The 21,776-nt window shown below is 41.0% G+C and overlaps 2 protein-coding genes and 1 long non-coding RNA gene across 5 annotated transcripts; 2 read left to right on the forward strand and 1 right to left on the reverse strand.

The window, feature by feature from the left end:
* LOC129779025 (uncharacterized) lies at window positions 1-3,460 on the forward strand. Of its 3 annotated transcripts, XM_055786262.1 has the most exons (3): window positions 1-1,155; window positions 2,129-2,418; window positions 2,476-3,460. In XM_055786262.1, the coding sequence occupies exons 1-3, from the start codon at window positions 808-810 to the stop codon at window positions 2,582-2,584; spliced, it is 747 nt and encodes a 248-aa protein (XP_055642237.1). In that variant the 5' UTR covers window positions 1-807; the 3' UTR covers window positions 2,585-3,460. The 3 variants fall into 3 exon arrangements, 2 of the variants coding, with proteins under 2 accessions (XP_055642237.1, XP_055642236.1); XR_008743549.1 differs by having other exon boundaries at window positions 1-2,072; window positions 2,129-3,460; XM_055786261.1 differs by having other exon boundaries at window positions 4-1,155; window positions 2,129-3,460.
* A 2,156-nt stretch (window positions 3,461-5,616) lies between these two features.
* Window positions 5,617-7,387, forward strand: LOC129775377 (CAAX prenyl protease 1 homolog). The gene is made up of 2 exons (XM_055780067.1): window positions 5,617-5,781; window positions 5,842-7,387. Exon 2 carries the CDS (start codon window positions 5,847-5,849, stop codon window positions 7,200-7,202), a length of 1,356 nt encoding a protein of 451 aa, XP_055636042.1. The 5' UTR covers window positions 5,617-5,781; window positions 5,842-5,846; the 3' UTR covers window positions 7,203-7,387.
* Window positions 7,388-7,669: 282 nt separating this feature from the next.
* On the reverse strand, window positions 7,670-21,776 carry LOC129775378 (uncharacterized). Its single transcript, XR_008742945.1, has 3 exons — window positions 20,182-21,776; window positions 8,254-8,317; window positions 7,670-8,197 (listed from the first exon to the last, which is right to left on the reverse strand). It is a non-coding gene; the product is annotated as an uncharacterized LOC129775378 (long non-coding RNA).

Raw genomic sequence — 21,776 nt, forward strand, 5'->3', positions numbered from 1 at the left:
GCACTCGCATCCCTAAAAACGTCAAAAACAGCATTTAGCGCTCGAATCGGGGATGCCAAACGTAAAGAAATGTCTCCATTTTGAAGATATTTCAAAATATTAACAAACTCGAAAATTCTTGGAAAACAAATAAAACCCACATAGTTTCTAAATAAAATCGTTGTTATTTTGTTTTATACTCTTTCTTTTTGAGATAGTTTTCTTGAAAACAAAAACATAAGCCATCCATGAGTGAAGACATCAGATGATAATTCCATATGCCGTGCAAGGATATTTGAGAAAGATACCTGGCATCCCTAATCAAAGATAGAATATCTATATTAAATGGCGGCATCCGTGTTTGTGAGGCAAATTTCTCTATCAGATTAGTATACTTGAAGGCAGTTTTAAACCGTTAAAATTTGAATGAAAATTTCATACATACATTATTTGACCATTTAAAGCACGTGACCCTGATCCTCAATAAACTATTTTCCTATATATTTTTTTTATATTTCCACCAAAACTTATCATTATAGTATAAAGTTATCATCAGACACAATTTTCGTTCAAGATTCACTCACTACTTGCAGAAAAAGTATTGTTCTATTAAACAGAATACATATTCGATTTGAAAAAGTTCATTTTCATTCATAATTTCAATTTTTGACGCGTATTTATTCCACCTGTAAATCAACTATCATTTTCACTTCACAAATCGGCACAAGAAGCTGCTGTCAAGGCGAAATACGAAGAGATAGTAGTCCGTGTGCATTCTGTTTGTTTGCATGTTTTTTCGTGTTAGCAGCAGCAGTTAAAAGCAAAAAAATGACGCAAAGATGGAATTCGGAACAAAATGAACACTTTGTGGAATTATATAAAGAACAAACCATTTTGTGGAACTGTATGGATCCCAATTATAAAAACAGAGATTTGCGTAAAGCCTCGCTTGAATACATTCGTTCAGAAGTGGGGTTATCGGATACGAAAGAAGTTACAAAAAAAATAAAAAATTTACGTTCTACATACAACCAGGAGAAATTAAAAATTGAGAAAAGCAAACGAAGCGGATGTGGTACTGATGAGATATATAAACCTTCCGTCCAATGGTTCGATGCCATGGATTACATCATGAATATTATTCATCTGAAGGAAAAACAAACAATAAGTAATCTAGTAAGTTATTTTCTTCTATTATATAATGCACTATAACACTAAATATATATATACATTACTAAATGATTCGATATTATACTATACTGCAACTATACTACACTATATTATACTGTATTCTCTAATTAATAAATCATATTATTTTGCCAAGTAACCGCTCCCTCGCTATTAAAGTAATGTTTATATTTATCTCTCATTTTCTCTGCAATAGCCTTTGATCTATTATTCATCCGTGAGCGTTGAATGCTTCGTAAACCCTCAATCTCTGACCTCCACTGCCCTAAATTAATTTCAAAATTTATTATGTCTTCATAGTCAATTGTTCCTGGTGGAGTATACGTTTTCGATGCAGACATACGCAACCAGTTGTGTAAAGTACATGCACATAAAACTATCTTCATTGCGGTATCCTCTCTAACCTGGATTGGTTTTCCCAAAATACGAAAACGAGATGCTAAAATGCCAAATCCATTTTCAACTATTCTCCTTGCTCTGCTCAATCTGTAGTTAAAAATCTTTTCTTCTTTAGTCGGTGTATTTTTATAGGGCTTCAATAAATACGGCTTTAATGGAAACGCATCATCACCTACTAAAACGCCATTTTCAGGCAATAGAATATTGTTTTCTAGATGAGAATATAAAGAGCATTTTTGAAATATCCCACCATCTGCGTTACGACCGTATGAGCCTATATCAACATATCTAAAACAATAATCGTGATCCACGATTGCCATTAACACTATGCTATTCGTTCCCTTATAGTTGTAATATTCACTACCACAATTAGGTGGTGCTTGAATTGTGATGTGCTTCCCATCAATAGCTCCATAGCAACCTGGGAAGTTCCACCTTGAATGGAATCCTACTCCTATATCTTGCCATTCTTCCTTATTCGGCATCTGAAAAATTAAAATATAATTGTTAGTTATGATTTCAATTAGAATAGTGTCATAAAATAAAATATTTTCAATTTCAGGAACCATTTCATGCATCAACATCTGGGAGCGATTTTGCTGAAGAAATTACAATAATCGATGAGGAGTACCTCGATGCTACTGATGAAAACAACGCTGATGAAATCCTACCAAAGAAGCCATCGAACAGAAGATCGAAGAAGAAATTGTCAACTGAGCAGTCTACAATACAAGCGGCCGTGAATGAACTGAAGGAACTGAATAATAATTTAACAGTGTCTGCCTCGAGTATGGGAGAACCAGAAGATGAATGTGAGGCAATTGGAAGACATGTTATAATGCAGCTCAGACAGTTATCCCCAATTGATAGAATTGATGCGACAGATGAAATACATGCAATTCTTTCTAGATACCGTAAGAATGCCCTCTGCGTCAGTAGAATGCAATACACATATTCTGATCACGAATATACTGAAACATCACAGGCGACTGTAGGTTTTCCACCAAGATCACCCTAACGTCCTACATCTTCACAATCAAATCAACAGTCGCAAATACTATAACCAAGTCATGCAATATTGTACTATTTTTAAGGATCACTTTCCATACAATAGAACTTAGATAATAAAAAAAGCTACTTACTTTAATAAAATCTTTTAGACTGAAATTTATAGCGTCACATACTTCCGGAATTATCTTAGCTATGGATGCCTTCGAGATTCTAAAAAATATCGACAATAATCTGAACGATATTCCAGAGGAGAGGTACACCAAAGTAATTTCTAATTTCACTCTTGCAGGTATAGCACCCCTCATAAGTGTATCTTGGCGTTGTATTTTTGGAGCAATTAAATCCAATAGTGTTTCCACTTGTTCTGGTGTTACTCTCAACACTGCTCTGTACTCTCGGGGATCATTATCGTAGAGTTCGTTCAGTATTGTATTTGTTGCTCCTTTTTTTTGCATCCAATTCCTGGCCCAAATCCTTTTGCCTTTCTGCTTTTTCCGAATAGTACCTTCAGCTCGAAGTAATTCAGCACAAAGTATTTTTGTAACCGCTTTTGTCACGGTACGAACTACAGTCAGCCGTGTTTTGCTGGACAACATTGTATACGGTATAAACTACGGTTAGCGTGTATTTCGGGATCAAATTGTGTGATAATAAATGCAACTGAAAACCTGAGATAAAAACTGCCAATAGAGATGTCGATTTCGGATCAATTATCTGTCAAATTCTGATCTGATTCCTGTTTCTCATTATTTGATGTACATTTGAAAAATCACCTGGCATCCCTGGTAAACCCGTGCTGTTGTATCTAGTTACATGCCAACAACTCACACTGTGTGAACAGACAAGGCGAGTCAACCGATTGTCAAGCGAGTCCACCGGGTCAGTAGCTGCTCACTGTCAAGTCAGCTACTAGCAACGTATAAATGGGCCTTAACAGTGATCTTGGTCAGAACTCGTCATCATCTCCCACATTCCGTTTTGCCTGCCAAGATCGGGTCGATGAAATGTCAACAATCGACCTCAAATGCTGCCACCTTGCAATCGAGTTATCGACCTTTCATATGCATTCATCGAACAACTTGACGCCACTTTTTCGCCAACATGTGCAAGGCGTCGACCTGCTTGCAGCGCTGCTTCCAGCACTGCTTGCTGCTTGTTTGTATTGGTTTGTTATTAAAATGAAATGAAATATTAAAAGGAAAATACATAATCAATTTTAGTCATGTTATTACTCGAAAAAATACGTATTACAAAACAATATGTATTTGTGATATACAAATAACCACAATACAGCGAAATTTTTAAATCCGGGGTTTTCGGATTGACGATTCGAGTCCAGCTGAGCTCGTTGATAAATACCTCCTGCGTTGATAGTTTTTATTTCCTTGATACACATTTGTGCCCGAGGATTCGATTCTGCTGTTGCCGCTGTTGTTGCTGTCCCCGGCATGGGTTTGGAGGATACTGCTGATTGGAATTGCAGATGTTGTTGGCTCCTGTGACAACGGTGAAAATCTGCACTGTTGTTCTTGTTGTTTGGCGACTGGTAATGGGGGAAATCATCTTCCGGCTAGTTTCTATTGATGGCTATAGAAAAGCCAGATGTTTTCACATCATAGTCTGAAAGAGAATGAAATAATTAATGAAAGAAAAAGCGATAACAGTTTCCTTACTCACCAGTTATATGGTCCATTTGTTTTTGTTTGAGATGACAGTTTAGCGGACTACCAGAGATACCATTTGGTTTTTTAATTATTCCGTATTTTCGACCAATGAACTATACACTCTTAGGAAAAATTGGTATATATGACGATTTTTGGGTAAATATTACCAATGATTAGTTGATTTTTGCGATATGAATTAAGTGCGGTACACATACAACATCACCGTCATCGTCCCGTCAAATACTCTCTTGGACTTATTCTGCCGACGTCACAATTTCCGGTGATGATGTATGTGAATGTTACCATACGATTTCCATGGGAGAATATTTGACATTTCATTCCTTCACGTTGACTTCACAGTGACGGGACGATGTATGTGCAGCGCACTTTATTCGTACATATTAGACGATAACATTAGTAAACAAATGTAAAACCAGCCAGTATAACAGTAATTTTTGAACTATTGTATGCAATTTTAGTCATTTGTTGAACTATCTAAATGCGGTATAAACCAAGCATCTATTGAGTTTGATTCTCGGCTACAAATACAGAATGGTTACTACAAACAGCTACGATAGACTACATCAAAGAGCCAGTTCTATGCCCCTTTTCAAAATTGAGTTGAAGCGCAGCGTCAGTGGAAACGGAACCTTCGTTTTGACGATTTCGAAAACATCCAATTGATCGAACCACCGATCACAATCGTCGGAAAATAGTTTATGAAGTTGCCCTTGACCAAATCCGACAATATAGCGGTGGAATTAGAGCTCAACTAGGCTCGTTTTAGTGTCTCGAATTACCCAGATTCCTCATTATTGAAGTAATGTCTTCACTTTCTCCCGCAACAGATGAGCATGGATCATTATTTGGCTGTCCAATATGTATCAATGTTGATTAAAGAACATAAATTGAATTAATTTTCAAGAACGTCACTCACCTGTCTGGGTAAATTCAACCTTTTTCTGTGGAGAAACAATATCGAAAAGTAGTTCCGCTCAACTCAATTATCAGCTAGACAATTAGGTTAATAATGTTCTGTTTACATTTCTTTCACGGTTTCCAGCAATGACAATCGTCAAAGTTACCGATACCGCTTAGTAAAATGTACCAATCATTGGCAGGGATGTATATTGCATCTAACATTGATTTTACATACAGTTGATTAATATTTACAGAAAATATGTACATTCTACTAATGTTTGCCTCACAAAAGATTTGGCATATTTTAGTAATCTGTTTTCTGGGTGTAGGCAAGACAGAGAAGTCACAGCATTTCGGCCAATGTTAGGTCGATATTTTGTTCGTCGACTGGATTGTGGGCTGCCAGAAACGAACACAATCGATCAACGATTGCAAACTCGCCAACACCTTGTCATTGTTGGAAAAGATTTTGTTCACATCAGTCATCAGATTCGCTTGCGGGACAGTTGAGATTGATTTTATATTTCAAAAGTGATTTTTCTCTCTCAACATACGTGTATATTGCTGTTTAGTCCATCACGACCAAATTTTGAACCGGCATCGAAATAAGAAAGTTACGGTATGAAACATATTCATATTCTATTGAAAGATCGCATAAATATTGTTTTTCCCCTTCAAGACAATATGTTTGACGGGCTGCAAATCAACGAGCTCACGCTGTATTCAATTCTAATTTTCCTTTTTCTGGAAAATCTAATCAACTTGTACTTAACACGAAGACAGATCTATGTGTATCGAACCAGTAAAGAAATTCCGGAAGAACTTCGAGATGTTATGAAAAAGGAGACATTCGAAAAAGCTAGACTGTATGGATTGGATAAAGCAAATTACGAAGTATTGAAGCTGTTGATATGTGATATCGCCATCGTTTCTATTGAGTTGTATTCCGGTTTTGTGGCAATGGTATGGGCTCGAGCGGTCGAGATCACTGCAAATCTTGGTCTAAATCCGGACCATGAAATCAGCGTTAGCATCGTATTTCTGATACTAATCAATATCGTCGGAACGTTCAAGGATCTACCTTTTAAGATTTACGGGACATTTGTTCTTGAGGAAAAGCATGGCTTCAACAAGCAAACTCCGGGATTCTTTGTTAAAGATCAAATTAAGTCTTTCCTAGTGGGTCAAGTTTTATCTGTCCCAATTGTAGCAGCGATCGTTTATATTGTACAAATTGGTGGTGAATATTTCTTTATTTGGCTTTGGGCATTCGTTGGAGTTGTTTCCCTGGTGCTGATAAGCATTTATCCGGTTTACATCGCTCCCCTGTTTGACAAATTCAGACCACTTGAAGATAGCGAGCTGAAAACGAGTATTGAACAACTTGCAGCGTCACTTAAATTTCCTCTTGGAAAACTGTTCGTCGTTGAAGGATCAAAACGATCTGCCCACAGTAACGCTTATTTTACTGGATTATTCGGAGCTAAACGCATCGTTCTTTTCGATACTTTGCTTCTGAACAAAGGACTTCCGGATGATTCAACGTTAACCGAAGAAGAGAAAGGCAAAGGATGCGAAAATAAAGAAGTTCTCGCCGTACTCGCGCACGAGCTTGGCCACTGGAAGCTGGGACACATCAGAAAGAACATTATAATAATGCAAATCCAAATGTTCCTTATCTTTGTTGCCTTTTCGCATCTTTTCAAGTACGCTCCACTGTACCAAGCAGTGGGTTTCCCCGAGAATGTCCAACCAATACTGATTGGGTTTCTTGTGATCATGATGTACGTTTTAGCGCCCTATAACACACTGATTTCCTTCGCAATGACTATGCTTTCGCGACGATTTGAATACCAAGCAGATGAATTCGCAAATGGCCTCGGATACTCAACGGAACTGGGCAAAGCTCTGATTAAATTGAATATTGACAACCTGGGCTTCCCAATATACGACTGGATGTACTCTACGTGGAATCATTCGCACCCAACTTTGTTGCAACGATTGGATCGACTGAAGAGCACTCAAAAAAAAGACAAATAGTTTCGTAGTGAAGCAGCATATGAAAAGATCGAGAGAGTCTAGTCTGGTAAATTAAAAAACAATTTCATATGACACAAATTCCATTTTTTTAGAATTGCCAGAAGCAGTTTACTTGTAGTTTTGTAGGCTAAGGCTAAGTTGCACAATAAAGCATCCTGTCGGAGAAGAAAATTGAGTCTGTTCAATCGTTTTTTAAATTTTGGATCATTTAGAGACAGTCTTCAGAAAACATACGCTACGATACATTCAAGTTTAAATTTCATCAGCGTGCGTGCATAACAAACAGGGACGAATGACCTTTGGGTTAAAGTCCCTTTAGAAATAAGATAAGTGCAATATCAGAAACGCACTGAAATGCACAATTATACGCGCGTCACTTAAGCGGAAACGGATCCTTTTGTCGCTGTGATATCACACCGAATGAAAAAAGACTTGAACTATATCGTATGATGATTTATTAGCGAAAGAGAGAGTGAGTGTGGATTACATGCGTAATTTATAGTTTCTCGTGCCCATTGTGTTTCGGCACAGCATTTTTGGGGAATTGTTCTCGGACAGTGGTCAGTGACCACTGATGACGATTTTGTCATACCGTCGCGTGAGTGTTATGTGAGTGTGTGACAAAGATTTTAGATTTTATTTTATTTCGATTCTGATCATTCCGGCCACCTTGAATCATGCCAGATGATTCAACTAAGAACGTATTTTAGGCTAGTTTCAAATCCAAGATTGCGATGCGATGGACAGTTGGTGTAGTAGTCTTGCCAGGAATGATGTTTGGAGTAGTTGTCACAAGTCATCCGAGAATAGAGAGAAAACAGACCAGGTAGATCGAACGCAGGTGCGCTTCGAGCAAGTTCCCCCATTTGGGTTGCTCTACCTGGATCGTAGTTATTCGATGATCGATGACTGGGAGTGTTGAGGATCTTCGGACGTCTTTTGAGCGCTCACTGGCGAATAATCAGCCGGTTATTTTGTTAACGAGTCGCTAAAAGCTAAAGAGCTTGTTATTATAGAATTTAATAAATTTTACAATGAAAAGGCTTCTTACATTTGTTTGTAACCTCACACTCCTCGAGAAAATCTATTCCCAGCGAAATAATTCGATAGTCAGCCTAAATATATAATTATTTTGTTAGCCTCAATTAATTTTTTCTAAACCTTTTCTCATTTCGATATAGGTACTTGCAATATGTGTATTTCGTAGATATTTAATATAAAAGATTTCAATAAATTTCACGTAGCTTATTATAATTTGTTCTGCTTTCGTTCACTCAATTTTCGTTTTGATGCTGTGTTGTGTTCGTCATCGTTGGCAAAGCTGTCGCTTGACACTTCATCTCATGCTTTGGAGGGGTCATCGAATCCACAGCTCCCATGCCCGTAAAACTGCTAATTCTACTTAGTTTGACTTGCTTTCAATGTCCAGCAAAGCCAATTTAGACACCAGTCTGCGAAACACTCCGTTGGATGTCTGAACCCTTGCTCATCGGATTCGTCCATCCGAACCTTTCATCACCTCGACAACTCGAACTCTAGTCCAACCATTCCGCATCGATTGGTCGACCACGATCACTAAATCGCCTTCTGCGACATTCTTAACATCCTCGAACCACTTTGCTCGACGGGCAATAACGGGTAAATTGTTGTAGTTGTAGTAACCCACGATCTAGTACATCGCTATGCCCAGCAACCCTAGTTACAGGTTTGCTTAGTAGCAACCACTTTGTTTAGCTGTAGTAAACGAGCAATAAAACTTTTCATTAGTTCTCCAGTGCACAACCAGAACACACGCGTTTATTTCCAACTCTCAAGAGGTTATGGGCCCAGAATTGGCCGAAAGTTAGAAAATTTTTCGAAGATGGATAAGTTCGTGCAAGTCCAAAGATGATTCCGAGGGATGATTCGAATTCCAGTTCTCAAGGCGGCGGAAACAACACTGGCAATCCGAGACAGACAGGTGAAGGTGACGGGCCAACTGCAAGCGGCGGTGTGCGGTCAGCAGCTGTTGTTCGGAATTTTGGAAGCGCAGTATCGTTACCGGCCATGAAGAAGCTGAAAGGACGGCAGAATTAGGCTTCGTGGGCGTTTTCTATGAAGATGGCACTTATACGCGAAGGTACATGACGTGCAGTAAAACCGTTGGAGAATGCGGCGGTCGATCCGGATATGAGTGATCGGGCTCTTGCGACTATCTGTTTGAGCATCGAGAAGCACAACTTTAGATTGGTCAAGAACGCTGAAACCGCTAAACAGGCATGGGACAAACTCCAAAAAGCATTCCAAGACGATGGACTAATCCGGCGATTCGGTCTGCTCGATAAGTTGACGACGATCAAGCTGGAAGAGAGCGATTCTGTTGAAGATTACGTTGACCAGCTGGTGACGACGGCAGATGATTTGAGGTTAACGATCAATGGTTGGCGTCATTGCTGTTGAAAGGATTGCCCGAATACTACAATCCAATGATTATGGGTCTTCAAGCATCGGGCATTAAGCTGACAGCGGATGTAGTGAAAACGAAGATCATACAGGACGTCAAATGGCCATTGAAGAGTTCCGGCAGCGTAGGCGCACTTTACTCCAAGCAGAAAACGAAGCGAAAGAAAGGTGATGCAGAGAAGAAGAGTGGAAACTGTTTCAACCGCGGCATTTTGCTGTAAATTGTCCCCAGAAGTCGAAAGCAAGTTCGTCGAAGCCTAAAGGTAAAGCTCTGTGCGTTTCGTTGGCTACGGGGACCGGACGACAAGAAGATTGGTATTTTGACTCCGGCGCAACATCGCATATGACGCGGTCGGAAGAAGGTTTCACCAAGCAAACGGACTGGGTTCATTCAATTGACACTGCCAGTAGTCAAAGAATCCAATCTGTAACGAGAGGAGCAGTGAAGCTTGAACTAGAAGAAGGGTCGATTGAGGTCAAAAACGTTTGGATGGTTCCGGACCTGAAGACGAATCTTTTATCTATCAGTAAGATTTGTGCAAATTATATGACCGTGCTATTCAAGAAAGATGGATGTGAAGTTCGTGACGAGGATGGAGACATTGTAGTTACCGGCGTTCAAAGCAATGGAATGTACGAGTTGAATACTAAGAAATCGGAAACAGCGTTCCTGGTGGACAATTCAAACTTGTGGCATCGAAGGCTAGGACATTTGAATTAGCAGTATATGAACAAGCTTTCTACGATGGTCGACGGAATACCACTAAAACTTGCAGCCGTAGCAGATTGTGTAGCATGCGTTCAGGGTAAGCACTCTAGAAGTTCCTTCAACTCAAGCTCTTCACGTTCGGACAACCTGTTAGATCTGGTCCATTCCGACGTATGCGGATCGGTTGAAATTTCATCGATGGGTGGAAGTCGATACTTCGTGACTTTCGTCGACGATGCCAGTCACAAGGTCTTTGTGTATTTCATCGAGTCCAAGAGTCAAGTTAAACAAGTGTACGAAAAGTTCAAGGCACTTGCTGAACGGCAAACTGGACGAAAATTGAAGGTTCTGCGGACGGATAATGGAACAGAGTATATCAATTCCACGATGAAGAAGAGCATCGAACGAGATGGGGTTATTCATCAAACAAGTTGCCCCTACACACCTGAGCAGAACGGGAAAGCAGAGCGGATGAATAGGACGTTTGTGGAAAAGGCGAGGACAATGTTGAACGACGTCGGACTACCAAAGAAGTTTTGGGCGGAAGCTGTATCAACTGCAGCGTATTTGGTGAACAGATCTCCGACTCGTGTACTGGAAACAACCCCAGAAGAAGCGTGGAATAAGAAGAAACCAGACATGAAACATTTACGGGTTTTTGGATCTCGAGTAATGGTGCACTGTGCGAAGCAGAAGCGACAAATATTCGATCCAAAGTCTGTCGAAGGTATTTTCGTTGGTTATACAGAGAATTCCAAAGGTTTCCGAGTATACGTATACGAGGTTGCCGAGTATACGGACAAGGTCATCATTAGCCGAGATGTAGCGTTCATCAATGAGGATCAAGCCGTACATTCGAGGGATGCAAGTGGACTGCAACAACCTGTGCCCGACCCGACATCGTTTGCTGTGAATATGGTAAGCAAGTTCAGCAGCAACCCTGGACGACGTCATTGGGAGGCAGTTAAAAGAATCATGCGTTACCTCAAGGGCACTTCAAGCAATCGTCTCGAGTATTCTGCAGCTGGCAATCCGCAGTTCATTGGCTATACGGATGCGTATTGGGGAGGAGATGAAGAAAACCGGAAGTCCACTACTGGTTATGTCTTCAAGAAGATGGGAGGAGCCATATCGTGGAACTGCAAACGCCAGGATATTGTAGCACTTTCCACCTGTGAAGCAGAATACGTCGCCTTATCAAGGACAACGCAAGAAGCGCTCTGGTGGCAGCAGATGCTGGGAGAAATCAACGGAAATCAACCAGTACCAATTTTGTGCGACAACCAGTCGGCAATATGCGTAGCGAGGAATCAAGGTTACAATCCACGTACGAAGCATATCTCTATCCGGTATCATTTCGTTCGTGATGCACTGAACCGTGGTGACATTACCCTGGATTATGTTTCCACCAAGCAGCAGCCAGCGGACGGTTTTACCAAACCATTGACGAAGCAGATTCATGATGAGTTCAAGAAGCTACTTGGCATCGTAGGTTAAGGAGGAGTGTTGTAGTTGTAGTAACCCACGATCTAGTACATCGCTATGCCCAGCAACCCTAGTTACAGGTTTGCTTAGTAGCAACCACTTTATTTAGCTGTAGTAAACGAGCAATAAAACTTTTCATTAGTTCTCCAGTGCACAACCAGAACACACGCGTTTATTTCCAACTATCAAGATAAATATTCCCTTATCCATCGACGCCAAAAATGATCGATCAGTTCCCTAGCTAGATTCCAGTTGCTCCTGCCTTATTTCTTCGGATCCAATATCGATTTCGGCGGTTGTATGACGCCACTAGAACTCATGAGGATAAAATGGTTAGGCGTGAGCGCCTCTTGCGTATTGTTCTCTAGCGGTACAAATGTTAGGGGTCTTGAATTGACCACACTCTTGGCTTCGGCCAAAATGGTTGGAAAAGTTTCTTCATCAGGAATTCTAGTCGTTTCGGATCTGTTCGCAACAGAAGTTTCGGATCTGTTCGCAACAGAAGCCTCTGCGAATGCCGATCTTCTCGGCGAATAAAGGGTGTGTCACATCAAATTGCATCACGGAAAAAACGCTGTAGAAATTTAATTTTTAGGAATTATATCTTCAGCTTTCGCTTATAATCAGATAAGAGTGTATAGATAACGTTGGCCATGCTTCACTGTCAATTTTTCGTAAATTTGGAAAAATGTCGTCGAACGAAAAAGAGCGTCGTGAATTAATTCTGCGCACTCATTTCGAGAATCCGGAGTTGTCACATCGGGACATCGGTAAGATACTGGGAATCGTCCAATCCACGGTCAGCAGAGTACTAAAACGATACTTCGAGAACCTAACCATCGACCAGGGCTGTTTTCACAGAGCGTACGAGACGCTTCTTCTTCTTCTTTGTTTTTAAGAGGCTTTAAACTTTGAAGTTCATTCGCCTCTAAGTACGAGACGCTCCCAGGCTCATCCCATGTGTGGGGCTGAAGGCGGATTAAATATCCACTTGGTATCACGGTTCGTAAACGTTTCTGCTATGTCTCCAATAGCTATTTCAGCTTGCAGTTCATTACTGCATTTTAGAAAATTTGTCCCATTATCGCTATAAAATTCCAATGGCGAACCACGGCGCGATATAAACCTACGAATGGCCATCTTGTACGATTCCGCTGATAATGTGTGCACTACCTCTAAATGGATCGCTCTTACTGTGAGGCACGTGAAAAGTGCCACCCATCTCTGTGACTACGCCCAATGCGTACTGGCATTGGTCCGAAATAATCGAAACCCACAAATGAAAACACACGAAAAAGTGCTTTTAATCCCGCAGGAATAAGGGGTACCATGCGTGGTGATAATGGTTGAGCTTTTTTTACTTTATATTGTGGACACTGCCGCGCTATTTTTCGAACTAATGTTCGAAGGTTTGAGATGTGAAAACGTTGCCTTATTTCGTTCACAACAGTCTCAACGTTAGCATGCAAATATTTTTTGTGGTACCAATTTACAAGCAGCCAGGTTACGTGGTGGTTCTTCGGTATGATTACAGGACAAACAGTATCGAATGATAGGTATGTCGCGGCAAGAAGTCGACTTTCAGATCGTATGATTCCGTTTTCATCAATGAAAGGTGAAAGTTTGTATAGTTTGCTATGCGATTCAAGTTTTCTGCTGGTGTCATTGAGTATCATCAACTCACTCTGATGCGTCTCTCGTTGTACGTACTGCCAAATAGAAACCTCAGCTGCCTTGAGTTCATCTTGCGTAAAAACCCCACTTGGCGTCGCTGAATAGGAAACTCGTGCCCGCAGTTTAGTCAGAAATCTGTGCACAAATGCAATGGTACGCCAGAGTCGCTTCCAGTTGGAAAACATCGCCCAGTCAACTTTTTCACAAATTTCATCCGTTTTATGTATGAAACAGTGCCGAAGCTCTTCTTCCGTGTCTTCTATGGCGGAAGTGTACCAATGCTTTCCGGACATGTAGAGAAACTTTGGCCCTGCAAACCAGCGGCATTTCTGAGAAAAATCTAGATTACAACTCCATTTGGTGCCTTCATCCGCAATGTTGTCTTTCGTGGAGACCCAATGCCACTCCTGAGTTTTTGACAGCGTCAATATTTCTCCTAGACGACAAGAAACAAATTGTCGATACTTGCGGGGATCTGATGCATGGATCCAAGCCAGGACAGTTCTTGAATCACATCAAAAAAGAAAGGTTGGGTAATGTCGGGGACATAACCGGAGAGACGTAGGACTACACCAAGGGGTGCCCATTATTCGAATATCATGGAGCACAGATCCCAGAATGATTAATTTTTTGATGTACAAAATTACAGAAAAAACACAAAGGATAAAATAAAACCTCAGCACTCAGCAAACACTCAAACGTTTAGATTCAAATACGAAAAAATCAAAATTTGTCGTGCAAATGTCGTGCGGTGCAAGTGTTGCAGGGGTTATTGTTCATCCGGCAACGAACACATACTTGATTGCAAGCATATCTTAATAGGAATTTACCGTCTGGTATCGTGATATAGTTGGGCTTTACACTTCTCATGAATAACTGTGTTCTACTAGTCAAGTCCTTCATTTGATACCCATATTGATGGGGTTTAGAGAAAATATGTAATCCGCCATTTTGTGGTGGCGGCCATTTTGGATTTGCATTTTTCATAAATAACTGTGTTCTACTAGTCAATCCCTTTCATTTGATACCCATATTGATGGGGCTTTGAGAAAATATGTAATCCGCCATTTTGTAGCGGTCGCTATCTTGGATTTTCAAGATCATGAAATATGCAGTTTTATAATGACTGTTTTATATAAATAGATTTTATAATGAGATAAAGGTGTGTTCCAAATTTCAAATAGACAAACATATTACATACAAACATACAAATATGTCACAGCTAAGTAAAACCGTTTAAAAACTCCAGTATTCTATCAAATCGAGCGCGATTAGCCACTCATTCACCCGGCCCGACGCTTCCACCGCTTTTAACACACTTCGATAGGCTCTCCTGCTCCACATCCCATTGAAACTTCTGTCTCTCATTCCTGCTGTATCGCACCGCATACATCCCCGGCAAATGCAGCGATATCTCTTTTGCTGAGAATCAATTTCAAGATATCGTCCATCCTGCTTGGCGTCCGATGATAGAATGTGGCCAAGCCCCACCATCGCTCACTTTATATAGCCATATAGTTGACGTTGTAGCGACCGCCTATATTGATTTATAATCTCTTTTTTGTCCCCCTCCTTCGCCCTGTCCATACGGTTCGCCCGTACCCGTGGTTGCTTGTAATGAATAGCTGTTTGCTGCGGGAGCGCAGACAAAATGTATGGGAAAGTAGGCAATTCTTTCTTCCAATTTTTCATCAATTTGAACTTTATATGAGCTGAAAACCCGTAATGTGTAGCATATAAACAATTGCTGAAGATATTTCCTATCAATGTGTGTTTATGGAACCAAAATCTATTCATTAATTGAGGAGGTATTAGCGTTCAAAAACTGAACACTTTTTCACACCGAAATATTGAAATGGGCCCCTATATTGAAAGGTTAGACGTAGTCCTACGTCAAAATAGTCTGGGTGATCTGTAACGAGTGAGATTCGATTATTGCCTGGCGCAGTCTCGCACTAATTACCGCAGCCACCAGCTCTAGTCTAGGAATGGATAACGGCTTTAAAGGCGCTACCTTTGCTTTCCCGGCCACCAGCGCGCATTCAACGATACCATTGATTTCAGCTCGTAGGTAGGCCACACAGGCGTATGCTTCCTCGCTCGCGTCACAAAATACGTGTAGCTGTAGGTTTTTTATTTCGTCAGCTGGATGCGCAAAATAACAACGTTGAATTCGTACGCAATCAAGCCGGGTGAGTACTCCCAACTATCGGGAATAATGATTACAAAGTTCCTCGTTAATCTCTGCTTTGGTTCTCCAAATATTTTGGATAAGAATCTTTCCATGGATAATAAAAAATGATAGAAGTCCAAGAGGGTCAAATATGTTCATGACCGTACGGAGCACTTGTCGTTTCGTAGGGTGATTTATCGGTGATGGCATACACGTCACAAAGGTAAATACATCCTCTTCTGGGCGCCAATACATGCCTAGTACGCGCTATGTTGTATCCACCTGCCCGAATGTGAGATTTTTCTCCAAGTGATTTTTCTGTTCTCCGATTCGCGAGAGAAATTCACCAGAGTTTGATATCCATCCTCTCAAATGGAATCGGCCATCATGAATCAATTTCACTTCCGACGCTCTCCGTACTGCCTCATCTACACTGTCGACGCTATCACGGTAGTCATCCACATAGTGTTTGTGGGTATGAGCTGCCTTTGGGTATTCATTTACGTACTCCGATGCGTTCATGTTCTTAACGAACTGGGCGGAGCACGGTGAGCATGTGGACCCGAACGTGGCCACGTTCATGAGATACACTTGTGGTTTATGTTTCGGATCTGTTCGCAACAGAAGCCTCTGCGAATGCCGATCTTCTCGGCGAATAAAGGGTGTGTCACATCAAATTGCATCACGGAAAAAACGCTGTAGAAATTTAATTTTTAGGAATTATATCTTCAGCTTTCGCTTATAATCAGATAAGAGTGTATAGATAACGTTGGCCATGCTTCACTGTCAATTTTTCGTAAATTTGGAAAAATGTCGTCGAACGAAAAAGAGCGTCGTGAATTAATTCTGCAAATTCCGCGAAATCCAAAGAGCACGCTCAACAAAGATGTCAATAAATCGGGACCTTTAATCAACATGTTGTTCAATGAAACGCCGTCTACTTTCGCAGCAGCATCACAAAATATACGGATTTTCGATGGTTTCTTGGGATTTATGGCCACACCCAACGGTAAATACCAAATCCGACGGGGATTAGCCTCCTTCAATTCCTGTGCAGTCGCTTTATGAATGTACCCCTTCGTCTGGTATTCTGCCAATTGTCTCCGAATACTCTGCCCGATAACCGGATCCTTACTCATGCGTCGTTCCAAACACTGCAAACGTCGAAACTCTCTGGGAATTCGAAGTCATCAAACTTCCACAGAAGTCCAGTTTCATACTTATTTCCGATGCGTTTGGTCGTCTCTCGCAGAATTCTATTTGCTCATTTCACCTCTTCAGACTTTGGACATGTTGTTAACGAAACCCCGAGGTTATCAATAGAAAAATATGTGGATACCATATCATGCAGCTTAATGTCCTGCTCACATTCACATATGTGAAAGCTATGAACGTGACGAGCGGAGGAGCTTCGGTTTGATCCGTATATCGCTTATCCCAATCGGGTTTTGACGTAGGACTACGTCTTTCATTTCTATACCGGGGTGTAAAATCAAAGTTTCGAAAACGAAAGCGTTACGCCGGAGACCGAGATTTTGAGCGTTAATAGCTCCTAAAAAACTGAACGAAATGGTATGATAAACACTTCATTCGAAAGATAAAATGTCTACGCGTTCTATACTTGTTACTTTTTGATCCAAAAACTTGTTTCAATAGTCTTAAAATTGCTTTCAAAACAGGCTATTGAAATCACCAATCGGTATATAAGCGAGCGCCGCTCGGAAATCTACTCAGTTCTAATTGAACAGCGATTGGAGCATGTTGTGGTGTTGTGGTGAAGCTCTTCGTTTATCATGAAAGCGCTGATGAACGGTGTCACCAAGAGCCTGTTTGTGCACCTAGACATGAATCCATCAGGAGGAGAGTGATGCCACAAACGGTTCCCCGGGAAGATCTCGAAGCAGCCGCTACACACACACACATACACGCGCGAAATTCTTTCCGTTTGGATGCCATTCAGCATCGAGAAAGATCCGGAAAATAATCTGCCAGTTCCTCTGGGAATTTAAAAATACATTCATGTGAAAGAGTTTATTTGAATGTTTTCTATCCATGTAACACTGTGATCAAATATGTTTCAATCAAGTACTATTAACAGATGGTTATCGAGTTAGCATAAACCACTGGTGGGCTTCCAGTATCGAGGAAAATGTGGAAATATCTAATCGTTACTGAAAATAATCTGCCAGTTCCTCTGGGAATTTAAAAATACATTCATGTGAAAGAGTTTATTTGAATGTTTTCTATCCATGTAACACTGTGACCAAATACATTTGGTTTTGTGGTTTTTCAATCAATCGCAATTAACAGGATGGCTTTTGAAGATTTTTCTTCCCCATCAGTAGGATATTTCCGTATCCAATATTGTATGCGCCTGCAATCGATTCTTGCTCTGTCGCCGAAAGTTCCGAGCTCAGAGAGTTCATTCCCCTCTAGTTTGCCTTCCAAATTGCCATCCTAAACCACACCTTCTCTCGATTCAATCACACACAAAAAGCATACTTAAGCGATATTCTGGTGGTGAGACACATTCATTTTTCGTGAGGACATCGACAAGACAACATCGTTGCCTAACGTGCTGGAGGAGGTGGACGGCGAAGGATCGACACATACACGCGCAGAATTCTTTCCGTTTGGATGCCATTCAGCATCGAGAAAGTTCCGGAAAGATCTAATCATTGCTGGGAAATAATCAGCCAGTTCCTCTGGGAATTTAAAAATACATTCATGTGAAAGAGTTTATTTGAATGTTTTTCTATTCATGTAACACTGTGACCAAATATTTTTCAATCAAGTACTATTAACAGGTGGTTATCGAGTTAGTATTAACCACTGGTGGGCTTCCAGTATCGAGGAAAAGGTGGAAATATCTAATCGTTACTGAAAATAATCTGCCAGTTCCTCTGGGAATTTAAAATTACATTCATGTGAAAGAGTTTATTTTAATGTTTTCTATCCATGTAACACTGTGACCAAATACATTTGGTTTTGTGGTTTTTCAATCAATCGCAATTAACAGGATGGCTTCTGAAGATTTTTCTTCCCCATCAGTAGAATATTTCCGTATCCAATATTGTATGCGCCCGCAATCGATTCTTGCTCTGTCGCCGAAAGTTCCGAGCTCAGAGAGTTCATTCCCCTCTAGTTTGCCTTCCAAATTGCCATCCTAAACCACACCTTCTCTCGATTCAATCACACACAAAAAGCATACTTAAGCGATATTCTGGTGGTGAGACACATTCATTTTTCGTGAGGACATCGACAAGACAACATCGTTGCCTAACGTGCTGGAGGAGGTGGACGGCGAAGGATCGACACATACACGCGCAGAATTCTTTCCGTTTGGATGCCATTCAGCATCGAGAAAGTTCCGGAAACATCTAATCATTGCTGGGAAATAATCAGCCAGTTCCTCTGGGAATTTAAAAATACATTCATGTGAAAGAGTTTATTTGAATGTTTTCTATTCATGTAACACTGTGACCAAATATTTTTCAATCAAGTACTATTAACAGGTGGTTATCGAGTTAGTATTAACCACTGGTGGGCTTCCAGTATCGAGGAAAATGTGGAAATATCTAATCGTTACTGAAAATAATCTGCCAGTTCCTCTGGGAATTTAAAATTACATTCATGTGAAAGAGTTTATTTTAATGTTTTCTATCCATAAAATATCCATATAATACATTTAGGTTTGTGATTTGTCAATCAAGTACAGTTAGCAGGTTAGCTTCTGAAGATTATTCTTCAGAACAAGGTTTTTCGTATCCTATATTGGATGCATAAAACCTTGTGCCTCCAACGTAACGCTCTCGTTTTCAAAGTCTCCCAAATATTCATTTATTCATTCATTCAGAATGGATGTAGATTCAACTTCAAACAAATGATCTCTAAATCAACGATAGTCCTACGTCACCCTTGCGGTTATACCATAGATAAAACCCACTTCCTGTTTTAACTGCTACAGGATCCTCCGGCATACCTTCACGAAGCTTGAGCGTTGCCGTTAAATGAGCGTTATCACTTCCTATCAGTATACGTGGCGTTGCCTGATCGTAGTCTGTGATCGGCAGTCCTTTCATTTGTGGAAACACTTCACATATTTCACATATTCACATATTTTATAATGAATTGATTGTAAGGGTAGGTCCAAATTGCCCACCGTCCTTACGTCTCTTATAGTGTATCTGTACTGATAATCACGTCCAGAAATTTCCAACTCCACGCGCTGCGAATCTACTTCTGCCCTAGTAACTCCTGCCGTCCATTGCAAGCAGAGTGGCTGAGCCTCTCCTTTGACATCCAATTCCCTTACCAGACATTCTTCAACCAGCGTCTTCGATGACCCATCATCCAAAAACGCGAAGGTGTTTTTATTGAATTACCATTTTTGAACGACCATTCGCGTAAAACGTAACCGGTATGATTCGGAATAGAACTGTGCGCCCAGTATAATGGTGATTTGACACAGCTCCCGAAACGATAGCACTATTTACCTGTTGATGTCTATGTAGCAGTGGATGATGTTTCGCCCGGCACCCATCCTGTAGACACGATCGTTGCAGTTTGCATGGCCGCCGTCCATGAGCCCCTAGACAATTGCGACAGAGCTTATTTAGTTGCACCGTCTTCCAATGTTCTTGCTGACTCATATTAGCAAAATCTGTACAGTCTTTAACACGATGATTGATGTTTTTACAAACAAAACATGAACGAATGAGATCACCGCTAACGCCCCTTTTTCTAAATTTATTTCAGCAGCATGTGCACCGAAGAACGATTTTTTGCCTCTATCGGCCCTGCCTGAATGTAGTGACGGCTTCGATTCAATCGATAAGGTTACGTCGGCAGCTGCCCACACTAACGTTGACACTTGCCACTAAAATAAGGCAAATCTTTCGCCACTATGTGTCTCGCAGCGAGCTGTTGTGCTGACGGAACAAAGGCACTATCATACAACATCGGTCTACCGGCAGATAAATTTCCTTCTCGCGCAGGCAACGGAAAAGTGTTCACATTGCTCTGGGCTTCATTCATCAATTCGTCGTTATGTGGTCTTACGTTATTCATCGGAATCTGATTGCATTCAAAATTCGCAACGCTTGGAATTTCTCGACAAGCTTCTGGCGCAGAGCATAATGTTGGAAACCAACGAGCACTACAATCGGGAATTTGATCTACTACTCTATACCTATTTACTCTTGGCTCATTTGTCATTGAGCGTTCATAGTTCCTGACTACCTGGCAGTTCTCTTGAGGCGCATTGGCATTATTTGTTTCTAAACTCTGATTCTGAATAACTGGTTTTAGGATACTAGCTTCACTAATCGTTACTGCGCCCAGCGCATTTATCGTTTTCGATACACCACCTATCTCATGTTCGATACTTATCGTATTAACGTTAACCTCGATCTCACTAGGCATTGGATTCATCGGATCGTGAATGGGAACTTCACACTGGTCCTGCTGCCATTGCTCCACCTTTTTCCCTTGCTGCTTTGTTGCGGTCCGGAAGCTATAGACTTGTTCTCATCATCGTCTATTTCTCCCTCTCGTTGGCGGAATGTGGCGTGGTAACTGCTTTTCCATGTGTAGTTTCTTCCGTTCGATTTCGGATTCCTTTTCGGCTTTCTCCAGCTCATGCCTTCTGCGGCTGCACTCGAGGTGGATGAAATACCGGATACACTGGCAGCTTTCTTCGTAAAACCTCCTTCTTTGCGTGAAACTTCAGACAAGTGAAGGTGCAATCTTCTTCGCTGACGGTATCGCTCACTCCAATTTTGGATACAGCTCGAACGAGTTCCTTGGCTGATGCAGTCCTCAGTGTGACCACCCGAACTACACCATCCTTTCCGGGATGAAGCTTGGTAATTTAAGAGATAAGAGGCCATTTAGCTGAGTGAACATTGTCCTCCTTGATGATGACTATCCGTCCTTCTTCGATGGAAACAGGTGGATTACATGCTTTGATAGCACGTGACCGCAGCTGCTGAAGGTACTCTGGATACCACCGAGACCAAATGACTTGGAACCTTTTCTGTGTTAATTCCCAGTGGTCCAAACGGTTGTCTGCAATCCTCGTTAGGTCTAC

Source organism: Toxorhynchites rutilus, chromosome 3 (genome assembly GCF_029784135.1).
Source record: "Toxorhynchites rutilus septentrionalis strain SRP chromosome 3, ASM2978413v1, whole genome shotgun sequence".
Lineage (NCBI taxonomy): Eukaryota > Metazoa > Arthropoda > Insecta > Diptera > Culicidae > Toxorhynchites > Toxorhynchites rutilus.